The sequence below is a fragment of the Melopsittacus undulatus genome, chromosome 8 (assembly GCF_012275295.1).
Source record: "Melopsittacus undulatus isolate bMelUnd1 chromosome 8, bMelUnd1.mat.Z, whole genome shotgun sequence".
NCBI lineage: Eukaryota > Metazoa > Chordata > Aves > Psittaciformes > Psittaculidae > Melopsittacus > Melopsittacus undulatus.
This window is the reverse complement of record NC_047534.1, coordinates 20,388,614-20,414,153: the sequence shown is the minus strand read 5'-3', so window position 1 is coordinate 20,414,153 and position 25,540 is coordinate 20,388,614. Positions and strand designations below refer to the sequence as shown.

The window sequence follows — 25,540 nt, the reverse complement described above, 5'->3', positions numbered from 1 at the left end:
TCCATGAAATCCAGGTGAAGAAACACGCATGAAACAAAGCTAGTGAATAATAGTTGGAAGCTGATTTTCATTCACTGAAATCAAATCATTTAGTCACTTGGGATATAATCAAGTGAGACACAGTGTTGCTCAGGAGGCAGACCCCAGCCTGAAGCTCCAAGGGCCTTATGCCTATTCCCTCCTCTGCCATTTCCCAACCGATGTAACCTGGATAAGCCAAGTAATCTCTCTCTGTATCCTTAGTCTGCAACTACCCTCCTTAATAAAGCAATTTTAGATTTACTGATAAAAAATGCTGTAAGAGCAAAGAACTATTACATTGTTATTTTATCGTGTTCTTACGGATTTTACATTCAGCTTCCACCTAAGTTTGACAAGGCATGTGAAGCCTGATTTAAGTGTTATGGCTATTTAGATAAGAAATTAATACAAAATCAGACCTATGATTAAATCCAATTAAATGACAGATTTTTAATTTTAATTTGCTACTCAATAATAATAATACCAGCTCTGACTTGATTCTGTTTTTCACATGATATCGATTTTCTCTTTTTGTAAACAATTTCTAGACTAAAATGTATGCTTTTAATATTTCTTGTTTTCCTCCAAGTTATACAAGAAAATCTCTAATAAGGTTTTTTAATTTTAGACTTTTTTTAAGGTATTTTGATTTAAAACTCATTTTGTATAGTAAATTCATGAAGGAAAAGCAAGCAAGGATCAGAAGTGAAAAAGAGAAAAAAAAGATGCTGAATAAGTAGAGCAACTATTGACTTTAAAAAGGTCACTTCACAAGAAAACGATAGAGAAAGGAACCTCAAGAATATTTTTTGCAGGCTCTAAACCCCAGCCAGTTAAAACAAAGATAACATTCGTATGGCAGACAGACTAAAAAGAAGGCTGCTTAGAATAGGCCTCACAATGCAAGACATGTCAAAGGACAAATGACCCCTGCAGACTTCCCAGTAACAAATAATGTCAGGAGAAGACTGCCCAAACAGGAGACATATCAGTACTTGTTCCAAACTCAGCTTCCCCCAGAATGTGGATGAACACATCCCCAGTTTCTTTCACAACCTCTCTCCATTGTTTGCAAAAACTGAGATGAAAGCCCAAGCTTCTTGTAGAAGCTATTTGTATGAATTTACACAGAGGTACTGACAGAAACGTAGACTGTAGCACAACATTCACACTTAAATTAGGGATCATCACTGTTAATTGCATATTGATCAAAATATTATCCAATAATCTATTGAATTTTGCCTGCTACACATCAGACCTGAGAACTGAAACCTCCAATGTAATGCATGACTTAATGGCTTACACTAAATTCACATTTGTTAGATTAAGAAAATAGCTGTAACCTTTTAACGTAATTTTGCAGCTTTAAACATGGATAAAACATTACTTTTGAATATTTGTGCTTTTCACAAAAAAAAGCAGAATAAGGTATAGTATCATCTGCATTATGAAGAGTTATATGGAAGAGTTCTAAGCCCTAAAAATTGCTCAATGAATAATCAAACCAAAACCAAAAAGTGGAGAAAGTTACTTACTGGAGTCAATGGTTAAGCAAAATGCATTCTCCCTGTGATGTTATACTGAAATTCTGCTTTTGAGTAATGGATTTTAAGCAACTTCTGCTAGCAGTGCTGTCCTGTCATTGTTATCCACAACACCTTACTAATAGTGTGTTTTGAAGAGACCAGAGATGCTGGATATGATAGAGAAAGTAAGGAAAAAATCTTGGAAGAAAGCATTCTCTGAAGAACAGATCATGGAAGGTGTCTGAAGGGCTTAATTCACAGGAAATAATGAAAGATGAAAGTTGCTTATTCAGCTGTGTGTAGAAACTACTGCAGTTTGAGATATGGAAAGTGGGTTAATCTCAATGTGTTCCTCTCCATAAAAAAAGTTGAAGAGGTACCCAGACACAAGTATATTTTCAATAGAGGGATTGGCAACAATTGTGCTGTTAGGAGCAATTGGGAATCATACTACACACTACTGAAAAAAAATTAAACTCATGAAATGATCATTTCATTTTTATTTGCTGTATCCTAAGCTAGATGCTCAGTTACATTTCTTGAATAATTCTTATAGTCTTAGTTTCGAATATTTTCTAATTGGCTTAGTAAAAAGACATGTTTAAGAACTAGAGTTTTCAGTTAACATTAGTAAGTACATAATACTATTGCTGTCTCAACTGCAGTGAGAATAATTACATGTCTTGGGTTTAATATATCTTTTCCTATTAGAAAAAAAAAAAAAAAGTTTATTTAAAGTGAACAGTTCCCAAAAGGTAGTGAAGATTCATTTCCATGAGGGAAGAATGGGTAAGAGGCATTGACAGCATGGCTTTAATAGTCTGTGAATCCTACATATATTTAGGTGTTGGAGATATATAAGAGCAATGCATTACTGTTTGCATGTAATCATCCTCAATTAGGGAAGCATCATTGTTTCCCAGAAATACTGGAATCATTGTGAAATCAGTGATTTTGCTCTGATGGTCACTGGTTCTAGCAATCTTCTATTTTAATGAGATAAAACTGGATTTATAAAAAGATCCAGAACTAAATTGGTGTTTGGCAGATCACACAGTGACAGGCCTCAATGAAGGTGAGCTTCATGACATGGGAAAGAATCATGATGTCAGATTCACTCTGAGCGAGGGTCAATTCAAATAGCAAATCAGGACTCAGCCACCTTAACAAAAAGAAAATCCTAAACAGGTGATAACTTATCATTAATAAGGCACCACAGGATTCCCCCCAAGCACCCCCCAAAGAAATTATTTACATTCTTGAAGCAAAACTCATTGAGTTGTCTTGTCAAGTACACCAGACAAAGCAAAAAACTGGTCTTGTGTGTCCCATTATTACCATGTATACACAGCACCAATTGAGATCAGTAAGCTTGTATCAGAGCTGAAAAAGAAAGCAAGACAGTAAAGGACTCTGAAATCAGAAGTAAGATCTCATAATGTGCTTGCAAAGAAATAAAAGTGTGAAGTTCTTTCAAGAAAGCAGAGATTTCTCTTAGGAACAGCAGAAGTAGTTTACACAGAGTGGAATCACTTTTCTGGATGTTCTACTACCAGTCATTATTATATCAACTCCTGAAACACTGATAATTCATCTGACACTTAAAACTGTTTGCTTTGGAAGGGTAGGAGATACTGGGATATCTCTTAGTATAGCAATCTGTTGACCAAATCAGTAAATTAAAAAGCAAAAGAAAGACTTGTATTAGGATTCCGACATGTAGCTATGACTAACATTATGGATATATATTTGTACTACGTCAATGGTGGAAAAAAGGTGTTAATATGTTGCCTAACAATTGCTGTGAGTCAGCAGTAATATGACTGTGACTGGTGTTGATAAAGGGAAATGATCTGAGCACTATGAGTAATAGTCAGATAAGGTATTTGACCAACACTGTTAATAAATTCAGTGCAGGTCTGCAAACAGTGGTATGTAAGGGTGTTTTGAAAATCAGGAAAATTTTCTTACATGGATTCTCTTATATGGATTATCCAGCTGAAAGACTGCACAGTCAAGGTCTGTGATGGATTACCAAACACTTTGCAACTGAAGAGAATTTCCTGAGTTTTCTATTGCTTCCCAGTCCTTTATATTCTTGTTCATTTCTTCACCAGTCCTGGCACAAAAATTTATTTTTTTCTTATGAAAAAAAATAATAATGTTTATTTCAGTTGAAATAGCCCTGCATGTGAAATCATAGCTGCTTTCTGAAACTGAACCAAAAGAGGCACTAATCCTGCTGATTAGACTAGGCTAGGGCTTAGGAGAACATGTTCTTTCTACAGCTACATTGTTGGGTGACTTTTTTGCTTTCTCTCCATTTCCCTACCTGTGAGGTGGGGCTAAAAGGCACTGAATTCCAAAGGACTACAAAAAAAACCTGCTATGAGCATATTTGTCAGTTCACTTCTTTCTCACTGGCTGGAATCATTTTTATATCTTCAAACATCTTTAAATGTTTTCTGAGGCAAGTTGTAAAAAGAAGAGACCTCTCTAGGCAGTCACTGTAGGAAGCTGTTTCACGTGGTCACAACATCTGCCTGTTATTGCTTCTTAATACAAGTACTGTGAATTGGATAGCTGCATGTCTGAAACGTACTGTGCTCATTCGGTGCACATCAAACTCAAGCCACTTTCTGTAGGCTATAGAATGATTTTGTTACATTGTGGAAGAGTGTAAAAGCTTAGGCCTCAGTATGAGAGTTCAAGAAAAGTATTTTTACTTTCTGTGCTAAAAGAGTTTTTGCTCCTCCCAAGAACACAAAGTGACTCTTGTGAGCACAATATAAGAATTGTATTCTCTTAATATCAATCTTCTGAAGTCACTGGATGCTCCTGCCCTGTTTGCTTGATGTTGAACACAGTGACAATAAGTCAGCTGCCAACACAGTAGGATGAAATCAAAACCAAATCATTACAAGTATTAATGAAAATTTTCTTGTCATTAGAATCTTCTGAGGCCTGTCTCTTGGAAGAACTTGGTCTCTATATTTAATTTGGTCTAAGAATGACTAGGATGGTGAGCAGAGGTTTTACTGGATAAAATATAACCTTCTATCAGACAAAGGCTGACAAGAATCTGTCAGATTTATTGGACAGCTTTGGCCAGATGTCCAAGAGAGACCTCTCCCTGCAGTGCTGCATCCAGCTCTGGAGCCCCCAACACAAGAAGGAGGTGGAGCTGTTGGAGTGAGTCCAGTGGGGGTCATGGAGATGCTTGAAGGGCTGGAGCAGCTCTGCTCTGCAGACAGGCTGAGAGAGCTGGGCTTGTTCAGCCTGGAGAAGAGAAGGCTCCAGGGAGACCTTAGGGCAGCTTTCAGTGCCCGAAGGGGCTGACAAGATACTTGAAGAGGTGCTTTTGACAAGGGCCTGTAGTGACAGGACAAGGGGGAATGGCTTTAACCTGACAGAGGGGAGATTGAGATGAGATCTTAGGCAGAAGCTCTTCCCTGTGAGGGTAGAGGCCCTGGCACAGGTTGCCCAGAGAAGCTGTGGCTGCCCCATCCCTGGCAGTGTTTAAGGCTGGGTTGGATGGGGCTTGGAGCAACCTGGCCTGGTGGAAGGTGTCCCTGCCCATGGAAGGGGGGTGCAACTGGTTGAGCTTCAGCATCTCTTCCAGCCCAACCCATTCTGTGATTCTATGAAACAATGAGTAAGTGTGAGAAATAAAGTTGTTCAAAAGAAGGCATGGCCTTTTAAAAGATATTCCTGGGTACCACCTGTTTACACATAGTTGGTTCATTGACACTCAAACTTGTCTGGACTTGTAATGTTCTGGCCATTGGCCTTCTGGCATCATGACCAGGTGGACCACCTTTAGGACAGAGACAATAGCTCCTCCTCTGACTTGCTTGGTCAATATGTCTCTCAGCACTCCACTTTCTCCGAGTATAAAGCTTTTATCTACAAATACATCCAAGATCTCAAGAAGATAGCTGATAATTATCACTAGAAAGTATTGCTTCAAACAGAGGAGAAACTTGACTAAACGTAAGTGTCGTGGTTTAAACCAAGTCCCCCAAACTCCCGGAGAGTTAGGAAGGAAAATCCAAAGAATGTAGCCCCCACGGATTGAGATAAGAACGGTTTAATTGCTAAGGCATAACACAATAATAATGATACAGCCAATAACAAGTGAAGAGAATACAACACCCCACCAGCCACCAACCCATAACTCACCCCACCCTGCCCGGCCAAGCACCGCGTGCTCCTTCCTCCATTTTCCTCCAGAGCTCCACCCCTCCAGCTCTCTCTCCCCCAGTATGCATCCTGGGCATCACGTGCTATGGTATGGAATACCTCATTGGCTAGCCTGGGTCAGGTGTCCTGTCTCTCCTTCCTCCCGGCCTCCCCTCCTCCACCTGGCTGGAGCACGTGCTCAGAAAAAGCCTTGAACAAAAACACCCCCAAAACATGCTCACTATCAAGCAACTGTTCCCAGCCCAGAAGTCAAAACACAGCACGGCACCAGCTACAAGAAGGAGAAAAATGACTGCTACTGCTGAACCCATGACAGTAAGACATTATTCTTCGGTTGATAATTACATTAATTTTTAAGTTCTTGAAGTCTGACAGTAGAACAAAAGATTTAAGTCAGTTCTCATTTTGGGTTTTTTCTACATTTGCATGCCTGATTGAATAATGGAAAAGGGAAAGGACATGTAAATAAATGGAGGACACTTAATCAAGCATTAGGAGGAAGAATAAGGAAGTGAGTGAAAGCAAAACATTAAGATGAGTTCAGGCCTCACCCTCAGTGTCTTCATTATTAATGAATCATGCATCTTTATAATTGGCAATACTACTTTCCCTTGAACCTGCTCAGTTAACTATTCCTCATGCAGAAGAATCATCAGAACACCATGATGGAGTTAGGAAGACCTGGCTCTCCCTAGCAGCACTGTACTGTATCTCTCAGTGCTTTACTCTAATCATTCTGTGATAGGGATACTCCATCTTATCTGTAAGATGTGAGCTGGCTGATGGCAAAGAGTAGGTGGGTAAACAATTAATCACTACCATCGCAATCACCAGACTATTGTATTTACATGTGATAGAAAGAGCATCTGCTGGCTTGCTTAGTCTGTTTTAAGTGGGCATGGGGGCTGCAGTCATGCTGCTCTAGCAAGTGTGATAGCAATCCCTTGCTGTTAAGCCTTCCTGATAAGATGGCAAAAAAAATTTTTCTCAGAGAGGCTGCCAGTTTAAGACTGGTGCTTGACTTTTAGACCCAGATTTGGATAGCAACTTGTTTTCTGCCTGGACGGAGCTCATTCACATGTGCCCTGGGTGGCCATAGAGCTTATGCTGAGTTCTAGTTAGCCTTTCACTTCTGTATGGGAACACTGCTAGAAACTATTCTTTACATCTACCCACACATACCACACCCTGCTTCTTTACAGACACCTATCCATTAACAAAAATAACAATAAAAAAGCCCCCTAGGGAAATATGCTTCTGAGAACCTGTTTTGCTGACACGCTGCCACTGTGAGACATATATAATCAACACGGGCTATGTCACAACAGAATTTTTCTTACTATTATATGTTCTGTCTAGGGCACCTTCTTATTTACAAAAGCAGGTATTTAATAAAACAGACATTAATTGTGCAGTACATGATCTCTGGCTAATGCTGTCTTCCTAGGCAGCTGTCAGCCTGTACCCTGGCAACTTCTTTTATAACAAGCTCACATTGCTTTTGGAACAGATTCATTAGCAGAAACAGAGACAGAAGTTTTACACACAGCTGCTGCATGTCTGATTTTTTCCCTCTTTTTTTTTCTCTTTTTCTTTGCAAAGACACAACAGAGTCTCTTGGGGCTTCCAGCCAGTGAGTCCGGCTCAGCCACCCACAGAAGAAAAAAGCGAAGCCATGTATTTTTCAGACTGCAAACATAAGTAAAATTCAAGTCTCCTCTGTGATTTTTACTTTGAATTGGCATGGTTGATTGATTTTCCATGTTAGCAATTGCAAAACTTGTGGATTATTCTTCAACTCCTTTCTGGTTTTTTTGGGGGGTTTTTTTCTTTTTTCCTTTTTTTTTAATGTTTCACAGTATAAGGGTTGAAGGTTATTGTCTGAAATAAGATTGCTGCATTATATAATGCAGCCAGTGCTGTCATGCAGAGGAACTGGAAAGTCCCAAAGCCAGCATGTACATAAGAGAATTCAATTATGTTCTTAATTGGAGACACAGACTCCAAATATGACTGCAGGTTTCATTAGGCAGGAAACAGTCATGGAGGTTTGAACTTTAAATCTCAATTAGCTGAACTTTCAGGCTGGCTAAAAAGATTCTCCAAGGAAAACCCCCCTTTCAGCTGCCATTCACATTGCTTCCTGCGGACTCATTCATATGACAAGCTGCTCTGTCCTCTCTTGGGCTGTATGAGCTCTGAGCAAGAGAGGAAAATCACAGCCAGCTGCTACTGATATTGCTGCTGATGCAACTGTAGGGAGGCCTGTGATTTGGCAGGGAGGAAACTGATAAACATTCTGAACTGACACAATCTTTTCTGCCACCACTATTAGCAGCAGCCATAATGGTCATTGATAATTACAGTGTCTGATGGCTTCAAAATGATTATTACCTCCCAGGGAAAGAGAAACAACTGCATGTTAACAGCTGATGAACTTCTGGTCTAGTCTGGAGAATGACTAGCAGCTACTCCAAACTGGCTTCACACCAACAGTCGTTGATAACCCACAGAGAACAGTGCAAACCACCAGACATATCACAGTGAAACCTTTACAGGTGAAGTTGAAGAACAAAATAGACTGTGGATCTGGGTTTAGCTTTGTAGTAACCATAAGTATGAGATACATGACATTGGAACAGGTTGCCCAGAGAAGCTGTGGCTGCCCCATCCCTGGCAGTGCTTAAGGCCAGGTTGAATGGGGCTTAGAGCAACCTGGTCTACTGGAAAGTGTCCCTGCCCTTGACAAGCAGTTGGAACAGGATGAGCTTTAAGGTCCTTTCCAACCCAAACTATTCTGCTATTCTATGAAAATCATCCTCTACATTGGTCCTCTCACTGTACTGGCCTTCAGTTGGAAGTTTGAACTTGTCTAGTCTAAGAATTCAATTTAATGGTGAAAAATGAAATTTGATAAAGCATGCTCTCAGTTACCAGCTGATGCTAAAATATCCTGTGCTTTGAACATTATGAATTGTTCCAGTACAGTGTTGCATTGTTTTAAAAGTAGACAGGATTTCTGTGGTGGGTCATGTTTGTTTCGCAATTATCCTGTGAGGTTCCAGTTCACAGGTAACTATGTACGCTTAATCTTGGTCCTGCAAAAAGCAACTTAAGAGGACAGTTTGGCAGAACATTCTCCTTCACTCTCTCACATAGAGTTCTCTTTCAAAAAAATTATCAATGTTTTGTAAATAATGGAATACATGTCATGTGATGTTGAGAATTATCATCTATGCTGTCTGTATTTTCAAACACTTATCCATTAATGCAGGAACAGAAACGGGAGGCAAGACAACCAGAGTGCAAATTGAGACACTTTCTTACAGCATCTCTTGAATTATGAAAAAAATTCTTGGGCTAGCTTATCTTCTTCTTATACGAGAAGTTCTACATATTTTTTTTGCTTTCTTCTCTACTAGTAAAATCAGAACTGAAATTATCTTTTTATCAAAGAAAAAGCAGAGTTAACAAAAGCCTTCTGCTCAGTCTGATAACCTGATTGTAGCATAATCACCAATACCCAAACTGTTCTTTAAAGATGTTAATCTAGTCTGTCTTTATCTAATCTGTCCTTAAAAAACAGTGTCTGTTAGCAACCTATTTTCAAACCTAATTACTGCTGCTGTCTAGCCGCTTCCTCTGAATGCCATCTCCTCTCTGGCAAGAACATTGCCACCTTGCGTTGTTTGCCCTCTGCTTTTTAATTAACCCGTATCCCACAGAGCTCATCAGAGCTTCTTCCTCTGTCATGTCAGCAATGCAGTTTTTAAGTTTTCTGATTTTTCACACATGTGTAGGCTCTCCTATTGTTATATATTGGTTTGATTGTTACACCTTGATTTGATTGTTACTATCTTTTTAAATTTTATTTATTCCTTATTTATTTTCCCCTGTTCCTGACAGCTGCTATCCAAATTAGTGGAAATGTCTGCAGAGGCTTACACTAGTTTCTTGCTTGGATACATTTCAGATTTCTTCTCTAACTTAAATTCTTTAAGACTTCATGCTGTCTATATAACTAATTTTAATTGCTTCTTGCAATTCACCATGCTCCTTGCCATACACCAAACATCCCTTTGAGATCCGTATTTTTCCTCACTATATTTTCCTGTTCTCTTCTGTAAGTTCTTGAATTTGAAATGGCTGTTGTCCTTCACTGAAAGCATTTTATTAGCCCTTCATGAAATTCTTGAGAACCAATCTTTCCTACAACTATTTTAGCAGTACTTAACTCATGATTCTCTTTGCTGTTCATACCTGCCTACAAGCATCTCAGGACATTTCATCTTGCAGGAATGTTCTGGCTACAGTAGAACCTCATGCATGGTTAGGTGTTGTGCGAATAACTGCAAAATTAATACTTCAAGTCCTAGGCTATAAAAGTCATATGTCTTTCTTTCCATGTTCTGGAAAGAGAGACACACCAGATGCGAGAGAACATTTAATTTAACCTTGGCTAGAGCTACCAGTGGTTTCAAAAGCATTTAGTTTTTTAAGTTCTTCTTCAATTGTATGATGGTATCTAAGCCTTTCTCTAACTTCCTGTTTTCAAGGTAATGGTTCTACATTGTGGTGAACACCAGTAACTGAAGAATCAACACACATTTCTCCAAAGACTGCCTGACAATCCGCTGCCATGGTTTGTTGGTTCTTTGTGCATTCAAGGTATTTCAAGGGCAGGCACATAACCTTTCCATTAAACAATGATGGAAGTTCAGGTGAACTTTAATAAAGTCTAGTCACTTTGCAGCTTTGGGAAAATATCCAAGATACACACTGTAAAGACTAAGTGAAAATAAATTAACAAAAAAATCCTTCAAACTGCTTTATTTACCAATTTTCATGATGAATATATAAGCCAAGAGGCAGGCAGGTCCCTTCCTTTGTGATTTACTGATAGCTATAGTAGCTCTGTCTTAAAAGTCTTACCTCGTGCCAAGACTCTGACAACATTTCCAGTGCCAATACCTAAGCTTCTCCCTCCCACTGGTCAACTCATTCTCCCTCTTTTCATTTCATCTTTACTTCTATTTCTATTCCAGCTTCTCCAGTTTGGGGGTCAGAATTTTATGATTCACTTTTAGTCAATCAAGGAAAACTTTGAGAGAAATATTTTTACAACTCATAATGCTCCCAGGAGAAAATCTCCCCCAAAATCATCATCAGCCACAATGTCAGCATTTATATCCTCCTGGATCTACACTCCCTAGACAACAAAAGTCTCATCAATAGCATTGGTAGACCTCACTTGTGTCAGTGACAGTATGGTCACAAGAGTACAGAACTCAAAATGAACAAGTTTTTCAACTGCAGTCTATATATCATCTTTTCTTTAATAAGAACATTAACAGTAATTCCAGGTCCTTTCTAATTTGACAACATTCTGTACTAGAAGAATCAAAATTCCAATTCAGGACCAGATCTGAATTTTACCTTCAAGCCAGCTGTCTCCTGACAGCAAAAGCCACTACTCCACAGCAAAGTCACTGGCTTAAGAAGGAAAATAAAACCACTGTAAAATGCTCTTCTGAAGTCATTACTGACTACAAAGTCATGCTGGAATGTACCGCATACCAATCAAAACATATTGTAGCTGTAGTCTAATACCTTGCTAAGCCACTAAAGAAAATTCCCTGTGGGGCATATGTGAAGTTTGGCATACTTTTTATAACTATGCTGAAGAGTAGATGATGGGGTTTTCTGCTACGCCTCCCTGTAAAAATGCACTACTCCCAGAGTCAGGGTAGACCCTGCTTCTTTAGGACGCTACTGGCAGCTCATGAAAGGAAAAATCAGTTGAGCAGGCGGTAACCAAATACTTACAATACTCATACAGCATACAGACTTGGACTAAGCCAAGGTTTTAAACACATCTCAGACTTACTTTATTAGCCCGCAGTACCCCTGCCCTTTCTCTAAGGCTTTATGCATGTACCTGATTTTAGCAAGAGTATTTTGGTACGACAGACAGTTTTAGAAAGAAAAGCAATGAGAGTGCTTCTGGTACCACTGATGCGCTGGGAACTGTTCAACACACCCATTCACAGCCCGTCAGTGCTGCAACCTTTCCAGAAGTATCCACTGCTGCTCAAACAAAATGCTGTTCAAATATATTTACAGTACACACATACATAGAGCCCTTGGGTGACAATGGCCATGAAAAATGTTTTTGGTTAGACTTCTGGCACCGATGAGTAGAAAAATAATGTAGAAAGGTAATTGTTATCCCTAACCACAAAATGCCTCAAGGCAGTTGCTGTCACAGGGAGAGTCTGTTAAAAGCGTGGCCATTTCCCTCAAGCATGGTTGAGACTGCACCATGTGAAATTTCAAATGCATTTCATCATTTTGGACATACATCCCCTTCTCCCCCCAACCCCCCATTAATGTTTTATTTTCAAATACAAGTATTTGAAGCAGACAACAAAGCCACAGAGAGTTAATTGACAAACAACTGAATTTTGCAGTCATTTCTAACCCTCTTTGTTCCAAAATCTCTTCAGTCAACCCCATCGAAACTGTAGGAAGTCAGAAGCAAGCATCCTTGGCATAAAATCTCTCCGAATTTCAGTCACAGATCCCTGCAGTTTTGCTTCTGTTCAGCAAGGCTATGCCCAAACGTAGTACAGATTAACCATGTAGCCCATGTAAACTAAAGAATGCACTTCTTGTATGCTGGGGGGGAAGAAGCGGAACCTGTGTGTCCATCCCTATTCATCACAATCCCCCCCCCCTTTTCTCTACTGCCTGAGTTGGAGCTGGGAGAGCAAACTAAGTATGTAACAGCAGTCACACTGTTGAACAGAGGTTTACCAGCACTGGTCTAAATCAGCTGATGCACTTCTGTGCTTAGCTTAAATTTAACAATCTAAAATTCACTTTTTATAAATCTGGAATTGCCCTTTACAAGCAATGCATAACTGTCTGAGGTTGTTACAGACCAGCACAGCTGAGATTACAGTTCTAAAACATCTCTCGTAACACTTACAAATAATAAAACTACACAGGCACAAGAAAGCTGTTAGGTACCTAGCAGAACTCTTGCTGTCAGAAACATAAACTTGTTAGCAACCGTGTTTTAATTCATTAAAAACTTACGTGTTTCTGTCAGACAAAGCTTCAGCAAACATAATCCAAAAGTTGCCCATAAGGAGAAACTGGCCATTGTTTTCTCAGAGCTGTTTTGCAAAAACCAGAGATCCTTGCAAGCTGCACAAAAAAATAAAAGCCCCGACGCTCGCTGAGCCTGCAGTCAATGAGTCTCAAGTTTGCTGCACTTTTTATTCTGATTCAAAGGAACTGAAGTAATGACATAACTGGGAGGGGGAGCTCCATCAAAAGTCACACCCATATTGCAAAGAAATGGGTGTGACTTCAACCCAGCAGTGGAAGAAGGGGGTGTAGGAGGGGAGCCAGTACTGACTAAGCAGCCGCACTGGAGTTTTAAAGAGGCACTAAGCCTCCTCGTCTTACACAAGGAGAGTCAGAAGTTATACTTATTGCACTTGCAGGAAAGTTTGTGTAATCTCTTGTGACTTAGCTCAGAAAGGCGCTGCTTCTTATAAGCTTCCCCTCTTGCATCTTAAAATCTCCTCATTGTTGCAGACTACGTGCACTAGAGCTTCTAAAGCCCAACAAAGCATCTACAACTGACTGGATGTTTCCCCAAAATATTGCTTATTTTGTCCCATCTCACTGTTTTCTATGTTTGCTGTTTAATTTAGAGCAAGCAAAATGCTTGCTCTGCAATGAACCTTTTTAAAATGTATAACCTCCTTCCCTGGAGCATAAACTGCAGAAGGTAAATCAAGGCAGTTCCGTCTCCCCAGCCCATTCTGCCTTTGGCTTCTCTGCACAGGGTGCTCCAACAAAAGTGGTAATTAATGCCAGTGTCAGCAATGACAATGAGGACTAAGGCTGGTGTTTTATTGTATTGATGGCATAAAGTGCAGAAGGAATTACTCCTCCGATTCCCAATTCACAAAGCAGAGAAACAGGATGAGAATGTACAACAGTCTGACATTCAAACAATGTGTCAGTTCCCAAGGGACATATATTCATTGCAGTGTGGGGTTTTGTGTGACTCTAGAAGCCACATGAAATCCGTGGTGAAAACCTCAAAGCCTGTTTAGGTAAGCAAAAGTTATGCCTGTTCTGTACCTTAGCCATTTCTCATGGTGTCTCCACAATCAGGCCTCTCTACAGAGCTGCAGAGCTGTGACAGTGGTTTGTGTGCCCCGGAACGGTCAAGGATCACCAAAGCCAGTACATCTCACCTTTAACAACCAGCATGTGGTGATGACTGGCAGCCAGTAATGCTCCGATTTCAGTTTCCCTCGGCAAATTTGAAATGAGTAGTTCTATATCAGATTACCATTTTGTTGATCCTCCCACTTGAAAGAATTTTCTCATTAATTTTTAATCTCTGCTAACACAAACAATGGAAAAATACAGACAGGTCTTTCCAGTCACTGGCACAAGAACTTTACACAAAGAGGTTTTCAGGACTTTGCCTTTTCTTTGACTCTTGACTTACAGATGGCTGGCTATCCTTTCCTCAACCAGCCAAAGTTTTATTAACAGGTTCCAACAGGCTTTTCCTACAGGTCTAGGATATCTGATGGGACAAGGTTAAAGTGAAAATATTTCCTTTTTATTAAAACCTAGCAACTTTGAAGTTACAGATAAAATATGTTTTATTTAGTGAATACGCTAGTTTTTCTTTTGAAACAAGTGGCTTTAAAAGAAAGGAAAAAACAGCTCCTACACATCTTGACGTTAATAGTAATGGAAATGAAATAGTTCTGCCAGTACCTGGATGCTTATAGCTACAGATATTTTGGCATTGAAATATATGAATGAAATTTAGTGAGATTTGAAATGCTGGTGAACAGTTAATGCATGTTTTAAGTTTAATAATCATAACCTTTTCCTTCAATTGCTAAATTAGGTATGAAATTCACCTCTATGGATGAAACAAAATAATGGAATATTTCATTAAAATTTGAGTCTTATTTTCTTAATGAACATAAAATTCCTCTCTATGAATGTCCTGCATTCTGAATTATATGGAATGAAAATACGGAAATATGTTTTCTTTGGCACAGGTAAATGAAGGATAATGTCCATTTCTGGGATGTGGGCAAATATGACAGAGGCAAAAGTCTGATTTTATCAGGAGTGGAAAGTCCTAGTCTTTTCATGGTCTGAAGTTTCTAATTCTAGCCCTTCTGACACCAGCTTATGAGCAGGCTCTTTTCTCAATAGTGAATATTATTTGATATACTTCTTCTCAGTACTTCTGCATATGCTTGGCGGGGGTGGGTGGTATTCCATTTTGGAAAGCCTCTCTTGCTTGTTGCCCTATAAACATGGGTTAAGATTAGGTATGTTTAGCCCAGGTGCATGGAATTGCTAGTACCTAATGTAAAAGGAAGACAGATGTATACAAGAAAAATAGTTCATCACAGTAGGTCATTTCCTGGGATAAAATATGGAAGTAATTAGTGAAATGTATGCATATAACATATAAGTGTGGCCATTTCACATACCACCTGCCTGCTTACACACCAGCCTAGGATTTTGTCATGGCTTAACCCCAGTAAGCAACCAAATACCAGCAGCTCAGTTGCCACCAGTAGTGGGATGGGAGGAGAACTGGAAAAAGGTAAAACCCATGGGTTGAGATAAGAATAGTTTAATATTTGAAATAAACTATAATAACAACAGGAGTGAAAGAGAGGGTGGAAGGGGGAAAGAGAGGAATAAACCACAAGAAACAAGTGATGCACAGTACAATTGCTCACTACCCGCTGACCAAGCCCAGCTCATCCCCAAGCAGCAATCTACCGCTCCAGCCAACTCCCCACCAGTTCATATACTGGGCATGATGTGCTATGGTATGGAATACCCCTTTGCCTAGTTTGGGTCAGGTGTCCTGTGTCTGATCCCTCCCAGCTTCTTATGTCCCTCCTCACTGGCAGAGCATGTGAGACTGGAAAGTCCTTGAATAGGGTAAGTGCTAGTGAGCAACAATTAAAGCATCAGTGTGTTATTCTAAAGCCAAAACACGGCACTGCACCAGCTACTATGGAGAAAATTAACTATATCCCAGCCGAAACAAGAACAGATGCACACTTGCATTCCAACACACTGAATACTTCAAAGACCTGGCATTAATAAATAAAAAAAGCTGACAAAAGCATTTCCTTCTTTCCCACCCAAACATGGAATTTCTCCCCTAAAAGATGTTAGCCTGTGGTAGAGAGCAGTCAAAATTTAGTCTGGGTGCAAGACCTGATTCTACCCAGGAAACTAGTCAAAGGAGATATACAGCTCCAAAAAAAGATTTCTTTTGCTTGTTTTGGAGGTTTCCTTGTGAGAAATTAATAACTTTTCCTTTAATTTGGGATAATCTTTGTCTATAGGAACAGAAAAATCCTAAAGCAAATCTTCAGCTGAGGAAATGCAGCAGAGCAACACTTTAAATTGTGCCCATCTATTTATTCCCATTATGGGTTTGTTTCTATGACATGATTGTTAACAACACAAATCACATAGTTAAATGTTTGAGAGTCTGCAATCTGCTTACCCCCTTGACAACAAGCAGTTACATTACTGGCACTAGAAATTTGTAAAATAATAAATAGTACCAAATAAATTAAATTTTCAAAAGACAACAACAAAAAAAAAAACAACTAAAAATGATAAACCTCCAACATTTAAATTTCTGTGAAGCCTTTGATATAGCAGATACTGGAACTATGGTGGTGCAACATAACACAGGAACACCAAAATAACTCATTTGTGATTTTATCACATACATGAACTGTAGCCAGCACCAATTAATTTTGATAAAATCCTATTATGGAGTACACATGTTGGAGCCCTAAAAAAAGAACATGCATGGCTTACAGCAATATAGAGATGCTCTGGGGGGAATCCTCATAGAGGATGAAATTCTGGCCTAAATGAAGTCAAAGGCCAAAATACCACTAAATTCACTGGGACTGCCTCTTCCTATAATGTTTATGTATTTGTGGACAGACCAGAAGGTGAGCATACCTGAACTTGTGATGAAAAAAATGGCACCAATCGAGATTGGTTTCGTTATCAATTGGGAACAACTGAAAGGGTAGAAGAATGAAATTTTGTTTCTGTCAAATTAGCTGGCATTTCTATTGTAAAAAACCCAAATAAACAAAAAACAAACCACAGAAACTTTAAAAAACAAGCTCTTAATCTGAAAAGTTTCCACCCCCTATTATCAGCAGAAAACCATTATATATATATATATATATATATATATATATAATCCTTTTCTGAACATATTTTGGTGAAAATTTCAGGCTTGTTATGGGGAGAAGAAATATGAAGAAAATAGTCTTGGTTAATATAAAAATCACAAATCTCATCAGGTAATGCTGGCCATGGCAGCATGCATTCTGCATATTCTACACCTGGTCTGTGAGACTGGCTGGAAGTCAGATTTGGGGGAGGAGGGAGGATTTTATACCCATTTAACTGTAATCTCACTAAGATATAGTATTTTTAATAAGATTTCCTCCTGTGTCCCTAGACTGCAATCTTGTTTCCTGCATTTCAGACCAGATTTAATTTCCATGATTAACCCTGAAACCAGGTTTTGTAATGGAAACAGCCGTAGTAAATCAGTGTAGCAAATCCTGTGCTGCACACTTTTCTTGGGCACTGAGTGCTGGTGGGAAGGCATAAGAAGAGCCCGTGCTGGTTTAAGCCAGAAAAGCTACTCTTTTGGCTGGAGGGCAAAGCACTCCCTTGGGAAGTTGGGCACCCGGTTCTTCTTCCATCAACCTTTTGTTCCTAGATGTAATTTACAGCCTGCGTCCTGCAGAGAGTTAGGAAGATGAACAATGGCTCTTAGTTGTTTACTTCTGAAAAAAGCAGCAACCCAGATTGGCACCTACCATGTGGATTCATCAGCCTGTTTTACTGGTTTGCCCCAGATCCCTAAACAACTCACTAATCCAATACAGGCAAGAATCTTAACAGCCAGAATCACTCAAGTAGACCACAAGAAACCCTTAGCAGTTTCTCTGCAGCAGACCATGTGGCCCCATCAACTTTCTTATTCTTAGCACCTTCCCAAAGTACTCAGTCCCCAGCTGACTCCTGGGGCTTCCACCAGAGCACAGGCAGGAAATGAGTACCAGTCCCCACTGACAGCTTTCACACCGCTGTACCCAGTCAGTTATTACATGGCTGTCAGAGATGGGGCAGGAAACCTGCACACAGCAGCTGCCACCAGAAGTCCAAGCATGCAGCACAGACATACTGACCACATTAGTGACTAATTGCACCACAAGCAGCTGTGTAGGGGGCTCAGGGGTGGGGGAACTACAGGGGGAACTGAGGAGAACAGGCGAGACATTTGCTGTGTAGGAGTTTTCAGCCCATACCTGCCCCTGGTTGGTCCTACCAGCACCGCCCACACAACAAGAACCTGGGAACTGATCTACCAGAGCATAATGAATGCTTCATCTTCAAGGGAAGCGTTCTGTATTCACATTTTTCTTCCTTTCATTTGCAGGTAACCAATAGGTAAATCAAGCTTGCAGCAGGCTATCTCTAAGATGTGCTCTCTTGCTTCCCTCACTCTCCTCCCCACTGTCTTTGCATTCAATGACAGAACCATTTCCATTCTTGTCTTTTTGATTTTGCTTCTTGACTTCTACCTCAACTTCTTCTCTCATCTCCACTCATTTCTTCTTTTTCTTAGTCCCCCTCCTTTCTCATCCACTTTCCTGTTTATGCAGCATGTTGGAATAATTAAATCAAACATTTAAAGTTCCAGAAGAGCAGGGAGCTTTATAAAATGCAAACATTCATACTCAGGAAACACTTGATATTTGCATAAGCAAACTGTTAACTGTGCCTATAGATAAATCATTAGGGGCTCTTATGCCTGTTATGGACCTGACCAGAGCTGTTCAGAGTCAAGGGATGTTTTCTATTAATTTTGAGGAATTTTGAGTCAATTCAGCTGTGAACAGTGTTTGGTTTAGTCTCAGTGTCTGTGTTATGATAACACTGCCTACTGCATTGCACTTTTACCCATGTGTATATACATATAGATATATATGTATATAATCTGAGAGGACAGAGGGATTGTATCATTTTATAGCCACTGATAAAGTATTTTCCTGTCTAAAGAAAGTGAAAACCAAATTTTAGTTGAATTCATTCGCGGAACAATTTCTGTTCACACCAGGTCTGTTTGTGCCAGTCGTGCCATAGCCATATATAACACAACTACATTTAGGCTGTGCTCTAAACATAGCTGTGTGGGAATGAATTGTTAAGCCTGCTCTTTTCCAGTTAAAAGAGCACTAAAACCGGACGTGGTCTGTATATAAACAGAAACTTACAGAATTTCAGCAGTCTCCCTGTTAGTCAGTTTATGAAACCTGTGAAAAGTGGAAGGGAAGGAAAAGTATCCTAATTTTAGGCCATAATAGGCATGTTTGTTTTCAGAGACAAAGATAATAGCTGGTTCCAGTATGGAGGGAAGGTGCAGGTGTGTGCACATCATGCAACTAAGAGGGTGAGGAGGCTGAAAGGCTAGGCTTTGGACTGCTAAACTTACCGGGTAAATTACACACCAAGCAGTCTGCCCCTCTTACACCGCTTTGGGTAATACATTGCTACAGCAGTAGTATCTTCTTCAAATAGGCTGTCCTTTTGCCTTATTGGGTGTGCAGACATTAGCAGCCAAAATCATTTCCCTCTATCCGTACCTCCCCAGATATTTTTAAACCTTGCTACTTCTGCAGGTTAAATATAGTCAGGAATGATAAAATCAGGAAACAGTTTGGGTTGGACAGGATCTTAAATTCATCAAGGTCCAACCCCCTGCCACGGGCTGGGACACCTTCCACTAGACCAGGTTGCTCCAAATGGCATCCAACCTGGCCTTGAACACTGCTAGGGATGGGGCAGCCACAGCTTCTCTGGGCAACCTGTGCCAGTGCCTCACCACCCTCATAATAAACCTTGATAAGATTAACTATGACTTCTGAGGGAAACTGGTTTTTCTTTACAAGTAAGCAAAAGAAGGTAAATCTGGGTGACTGTGCAGGAGGCTTGAACAGAGGCAAAGAAATAGATTTCATAAAATTAGTGAGACAGAGGCTCTGGTTTTGTGCATTTCCATGTTCCTAAATTTCTGGTAGAGAAATAGATAAGAGGGGGGTAATGCTATTGCAACACGATGAGTTTGTCTTAGAACTGGAAACTGTCACACTAGACAACACATCCCTTGCCTATTCAATAACTTGGAAGTAACAATGTAAAACTGAAACAGTAACAATGAAAACCAATATTTTAGAAATGAAAGATGAACACTCGTTTGGGATATTGTTACATAGTTGGTAAGAGTTCAACTGTGTATTGAAGTTTCTTTAATTACGTAGAATAACACAGCTGTGTTTGGGAATGTATATTTCTGACTGACCAAAAGCTGATATTACTTATCATTTATTTGCTTTGTCTTCTGTTTAGAAATATTGAGAGCCAATAACTTATTGGAGATAAGGACAAAAACATTATCTTAGTTCTGATTTTGAAAACGTGCTTGCTGTCCTTTCAGGTTGCCTTCTGATGGGTGTTTGAGGCAACAGGATTTACCAGCAAGAGACATTATGTGGACAGAAATTCTACACAGAAAACAAGAAATTCAGCATGTCATGCAATTGTAAATTACTAAATTTGCAGTATGTTGGTGATCTGTGTGCTGTGAATGACACAGTACTCCATGATCATCATCGCTAATCAACCCCATCTCATTTTTTCGGTGCTGGCATACTACTTTTTCAGTCATTTGTGATTCATTGGTAAGGAAAATATTTGTTCAGGAATTTACCGGATTCTTCTGAATAATGCATGTCTACAATATTTGCAATTTGTTCACAAACTTTTAGTTTGCAGAAATGTGCAACTTGCAGTAAATAAAGTATTAGGAGTTATTTTTTCACCTCTTAGACATTACTTGTATACAATAAACATTTTATTGAAACGTTGGAAGGATTAAGCAGGTCATGTCTGAACAGCACTTTGAACAAGTCAGATCTGGAAAGCTATTAAGACTCCTTGAGATGTTAATGTTTCAGCCAACTTGCACTGAATTTACAAGAAATGTTCTATGTCTGAGTCATCTGAGATTTCAAAGATATGATACAAGATCAAACTCAGTGTTATACAAATGAATATAAGAACTAGCAAGAGAGTCTGCAGTTATCTGCTGTCCATTGTGCCTGGAAGTCCTGTCAGTAAAAAGCCCTTCTTCCTATCTTTTGCAAGATACATTAAGATAAAGATGTTTATACACATAAAGACTTAGCTGGGATTCGTACTCCACCCAGTTTGCTTTCTATAACCAAACCTTCTTTAATTGTTACAAGAAGGTAATGAAAGATTTCCCTAAGGGAATGGGTAGGAGAGACAGAGATAAAAGAAGAAAAAACTGTCCTGTTAGTCTGACAGACTCTGCACACCACTATCTAGCAAGCCAATACCATAAAAAGAGTATCATACTAAACAAGTTTTTGAGTGTCTTGGGACAAAATGGAATGTTCTGAGTGCACTTCTGTAAACGTTTCTCTTATACAGGAGAAAAGTCACTGTTTGGTATTGGCTAGCCCAGGAAGGGTAGATCTACATCAGCATCAACTCTTACAAATGCATTACTCCCCAAGTGATATATTATACAAGGCATATCTTAAGGGGCATAGATGTGAGATAGACAGGCAATGAATGTTCAACAGTGTACTTCAAATAAAGATATAAGGATACTAAAGCTTATCTCAACTATTTAAAGATTCCTTTTTAACTTCTCCCTCCCATATTTAAATTCAGTCATTCAATCCCAGCCTAGCTAGTTTTTCCTCTCTTCTTAATCACAAATTTCTCCACAGACAGATATCTGAAACCCAGTTCACATGGCCCAGTCCTCGATGAACTTCACAGTTCCAGAATACTTCACACTTTTTCTAGCTTAGCCCATTAGAAAATTGAAGCACTTATAGAAACCTAAGAAATAAAATGGTAAAAATACACTATATGCTGCTAGACACATGCAGCCAGAAACTCTTACTGAACCTCTGAGTTGGTTCAGATTACATCTCTCAAGTGATTATTCATTTTTGTCCAAAACGTAGGTTCATTTTTTACAGGGCACAACAGATCTGTTGCACAGTGTTGATAAGTATTATAATTTCAAGGAACAAAAATATAATTCAGAGAATAGAAATAATTTTTTTTCTCTAACTGCAAATACAATTTACAGCCTTTATTGATATTGCAATTATTTAAATTAGAATGCAGCCAAGGCTGTAACACTAAACACACATCTATAAGAGAGTAATGCCAGAGTATTTGATTGCATTGGCTCTTTGCTTGAGATGTGGAAGACAGATTTCAATCCTTTACCTGATATAACCATTTCAAACACAGCTGCTCTCCCAGGAATGTGCACTAGCTACTAGACAGTTTGGTCCTCTTGATACGGGTGTATCTCAAGCATTTCTGTTGAAGTTGCTTCATTTTGCTTAGTCAGCTACTGAAATACTAAGCCCAAGACAGAAGCTGAATCTATGCCTCAATAGCTTTGCTTGACACTCCTTTGGGTGAATCGAGGTCCTTTTATTTCTTCAGGGAGGAGACAGTTTAGCATGTATTTGCACACCTGCATAGCTAAAAAAAAAAATCTAGCCTGCTGTCAGCTGAGCCTGCTTCAGAGCTGAAAACACTGCAGCCACATTGGGTGGCATTGCATTCATTGAGCTAGTTAGCATTGCAGATAAACCTAACTAGCTAGGACCATCTGCATTCTGGTAGTAATCTAGGGCTGTCAGGAGCTTATGCCCTAGTACTTTACCTTTCAATATTTTAAGGGGGCCTACAAGAAATGTGGAGAGGGGCTTTTTACAAGGGCCTGTAGTGACAGGACAAGGGGGAATGGCTTTAACCTGACAGAGGGGAGATTGAGGTGAGCTCTTAGGCAGTTCTTCCCTGTGAGGGTGCTGAGGCCCTGGCACAGGGTGCCCAGAGAAGCTGTGTCTGCCCCATCCCTGGCAGTGTTCAAGGCCAGGTTGGATGCTGTTTGGAGCAACCCCGTTTAGTGGAAGGTGTCCATACCTGTGGCAGGGGGCTGGAACTGCCTGAGCTTTAAGGTCTCTTCCAATTTAAACTGTTCTGTGATTCTATTCCTGTACATAGCTTGGCATTACATCATGTGGAAATAACCAGCTGGATACATCTCTTCATCCTCTCCTGCCTTCTGTATGCTAACATCATGTCCCTAGTCCCTTGAGGTATGCTTACGTATAAAACATAGCACATTGTGGGATTTAGTTATAAGTCGCCAGTAACACTGTTTGTGGCCTTTCAGCTAAGAAAGGGGATATCTTCCTATTGAAGGCTGGGGCAGCCTGTCCTTTCCTCACCTCCCTTCTTTCTTTCGCAAGGCTCTGCAGAATTTCAGATTTAGCTGGTATGAATTTAGGCTGAAGCAATAGCTTATTCAGTAACAGATTTTAGCCTTGCCAAATAAGAAGTTCTTTGCCAAGCAGGAAGTCTGGCCAAGTAAGACTAGGAAAAATTCCTCCTGAGACTGAACTGGAGTAAGCAATAAAATTCAGACAGGAAAAACAGTAAGCTCAATGTTAGGAAGGTTCTGCTATGACATCAGCTACATAGTGGAATAGCTTCTGAGGACGTGCTCTTCCTTGCTGAATGATGGATAAGATGACTAGACTTTTTTAAGTACGAGTCTCTGATTCACTTAAGAGGATCCCACATTTCAAGTACTATGCTTGAAATGTCTGAACACTCACTGAAACAAGCATTAGGAAGTAATCACATCATGGTGGGATTTTCCACTCCTCAGAGGCTTTACTGCAGACCAGAGATGCTTTCAGTCACACAGCTTTCAGGCTGAAACTCAGCTTGTAACTTCCTCTGTTTCTTTGAACACAGGTTAATTATTTTAAGGGAAAGAACTTTTGTGATTTAACCTGTCTCATCTTTATTGATGTTGCTGGCCATCTCACAGATGTCCTGGATTTTACGTTCCTCAAGAGTCCATTTTACCATCCCTGACATATTAAAGATTATCAGTAGATAGACAGTTGCTAGGTGAAAAATGGGGAACAGTCCAAGCATGAATTTATGAGATTCATTCTTAATAGCCTTTTACTTTGCGTCCAAAAGAAACACAACTTATACTATCCTCCACTCAGTTCTTTTGTCATGGAAAGATGGCACCACGTTTGGGATTGTGCAATGCAATTAGAGCCTCACAGGATCAAGATCTTAAAATAATTTCTACTGCCTCACAGGTTCAGTAACTGCTTTAATTGAACAAAATAAAACATATGGTTTGATACCTAAAGAGTTCCCCTAAAGAGACATACAGTGTTCTTCTAGGTCAAGTACACTCTCTTTTACACTTTCTTTTCTGTTTGGCATTAATTTAACGTGGTCAATTAATCATTTTTATGCTGCAGCTCAGAAACATGAAATATATAATGCCTTCTTTCCTATAAATATCGTAGTAGAGTAAGGAACAAGTTGAAGATCTGTCAGGAGACATGTTCTTTGTCTCTGAAAATGTCAACTCTCAAGAGATGGAGATCTCAAGAAAAATGTACTTATATACTGTCCTTCAGAAGACTCTTCACAATGCTCATTCATGTGCAAGGTTTCAGTCATGCAACACTGGCCATACAAGCAACACTAAAAAATCTTTATAATTCTGAGAGACACAAGTTATAGAAAGCTGGGGGGAAAGAGGGGAGTTCTAGAAGAGGTTCACAAGATGGTGGCTCCTTTTCCTGTCTGGAGAAGAGTTGAGATGGACACACAGGGCAATCCAGCAACACTGAAATCAGCCATCTCTTCCTACAGGCAGCGACTCAAATTCACCAGAAGCTTTGGTCCAAGTCGAGTCTTCCCAAATGATAAGTAGTCCCAGAATGAATCTCTGCAAGGATCACAAGCCACGATTTGATACAGAGATTTTTATCCCTTGTCCTGAATGTAGAAAATCTAAGATGGAGTTATCTTTTTAGAAGCAGAAAAATAATTTCTTGATCTGAGTAGAAATTCCTTTTCCATATAAGTGTAAAAATACCTTTTCCCAACACAAGCACAACTGACATTGTGAGGTCTAAGTACTATCTATCAGCCAGTCTGCAAGTTTGTGTGAAAAGCAGTGTGCATTCAGATGTTAAGCCCATCTGCAGAAGAATTAACATGCAACGCGAATGGCACTCAGGTATATATCTCAGTGACCTAAAATTTAACAGTACAAGAACAGGAAAATAATAAAGAAAGTCTTAGAAATCTAGTCTGTTCCATGCTTGAAGAATTAAAATACAAGAAGCTTTGATTTCCCCACTTTGGTTATAAAGTTTAGCTTCAGTTAGGAATTAAAACCTATCTCTTATGTCTGAACACTTACAGATGTAGGGACTATTGCCAGGAAACCAATATGCCTCACTAGGCCAAATACTACGTTGACTTCTCTCCCCATGCATACCCTAAAACCCAATAGATTTTAGAGGGGAAAAGAAACACTGAAGTCTCAAGATTTTTTATAAGCCCCAGGTTGCCTTCTCTGTTGAATCAAAAACACACTAGAATTTGCTTCTCTGGTGATTGCTATGAGGTGAAAAGAGATATAAATAGCATAGAAAAAGTGAGCCTGGAGAGAATTCAGAAACTTACTTTAAGCTGTAATCTCAAACCAG

General features: G+C 39.5%; 1 protein-coding gene across 24 annotated transcripts in view; it reads right to left on the bottom strand.

Moving 5' to 3' along the window:
* CD44 (CD44 molecule (IN blood group)) overlaps positions 1 to 13,029 on the bottom strand; it is a 63,243-nt gene extending 50,214 nt beyond the window's left edge. For 9 of the 24 annotated variants that reach the window (XM_034065484.1, XM_034065489.1, XM_034065497.1 and 6 more), the window contains exon 1: positions 12,852 to 13,025. In XM_034065484.1, the coding sequence (XP_033921375.1) occupies positions 12,852 to 12,918 (67 nt within the window). In that variant the 5' untranslated portion in view covers positions 12,919 to 13,025. Of the gene's footprint in view, positions 1 to 12,851 lie in introns of all 24 variants that reach the window. The other 15 variants (XM_034065495.1, XM_034065498.1, XM_034065486.1 and 12 more) reach the window with 5 other exon arrangements.
* Positions 13,030 to 25,540: the final 12,511 nt, after the last annotated feature.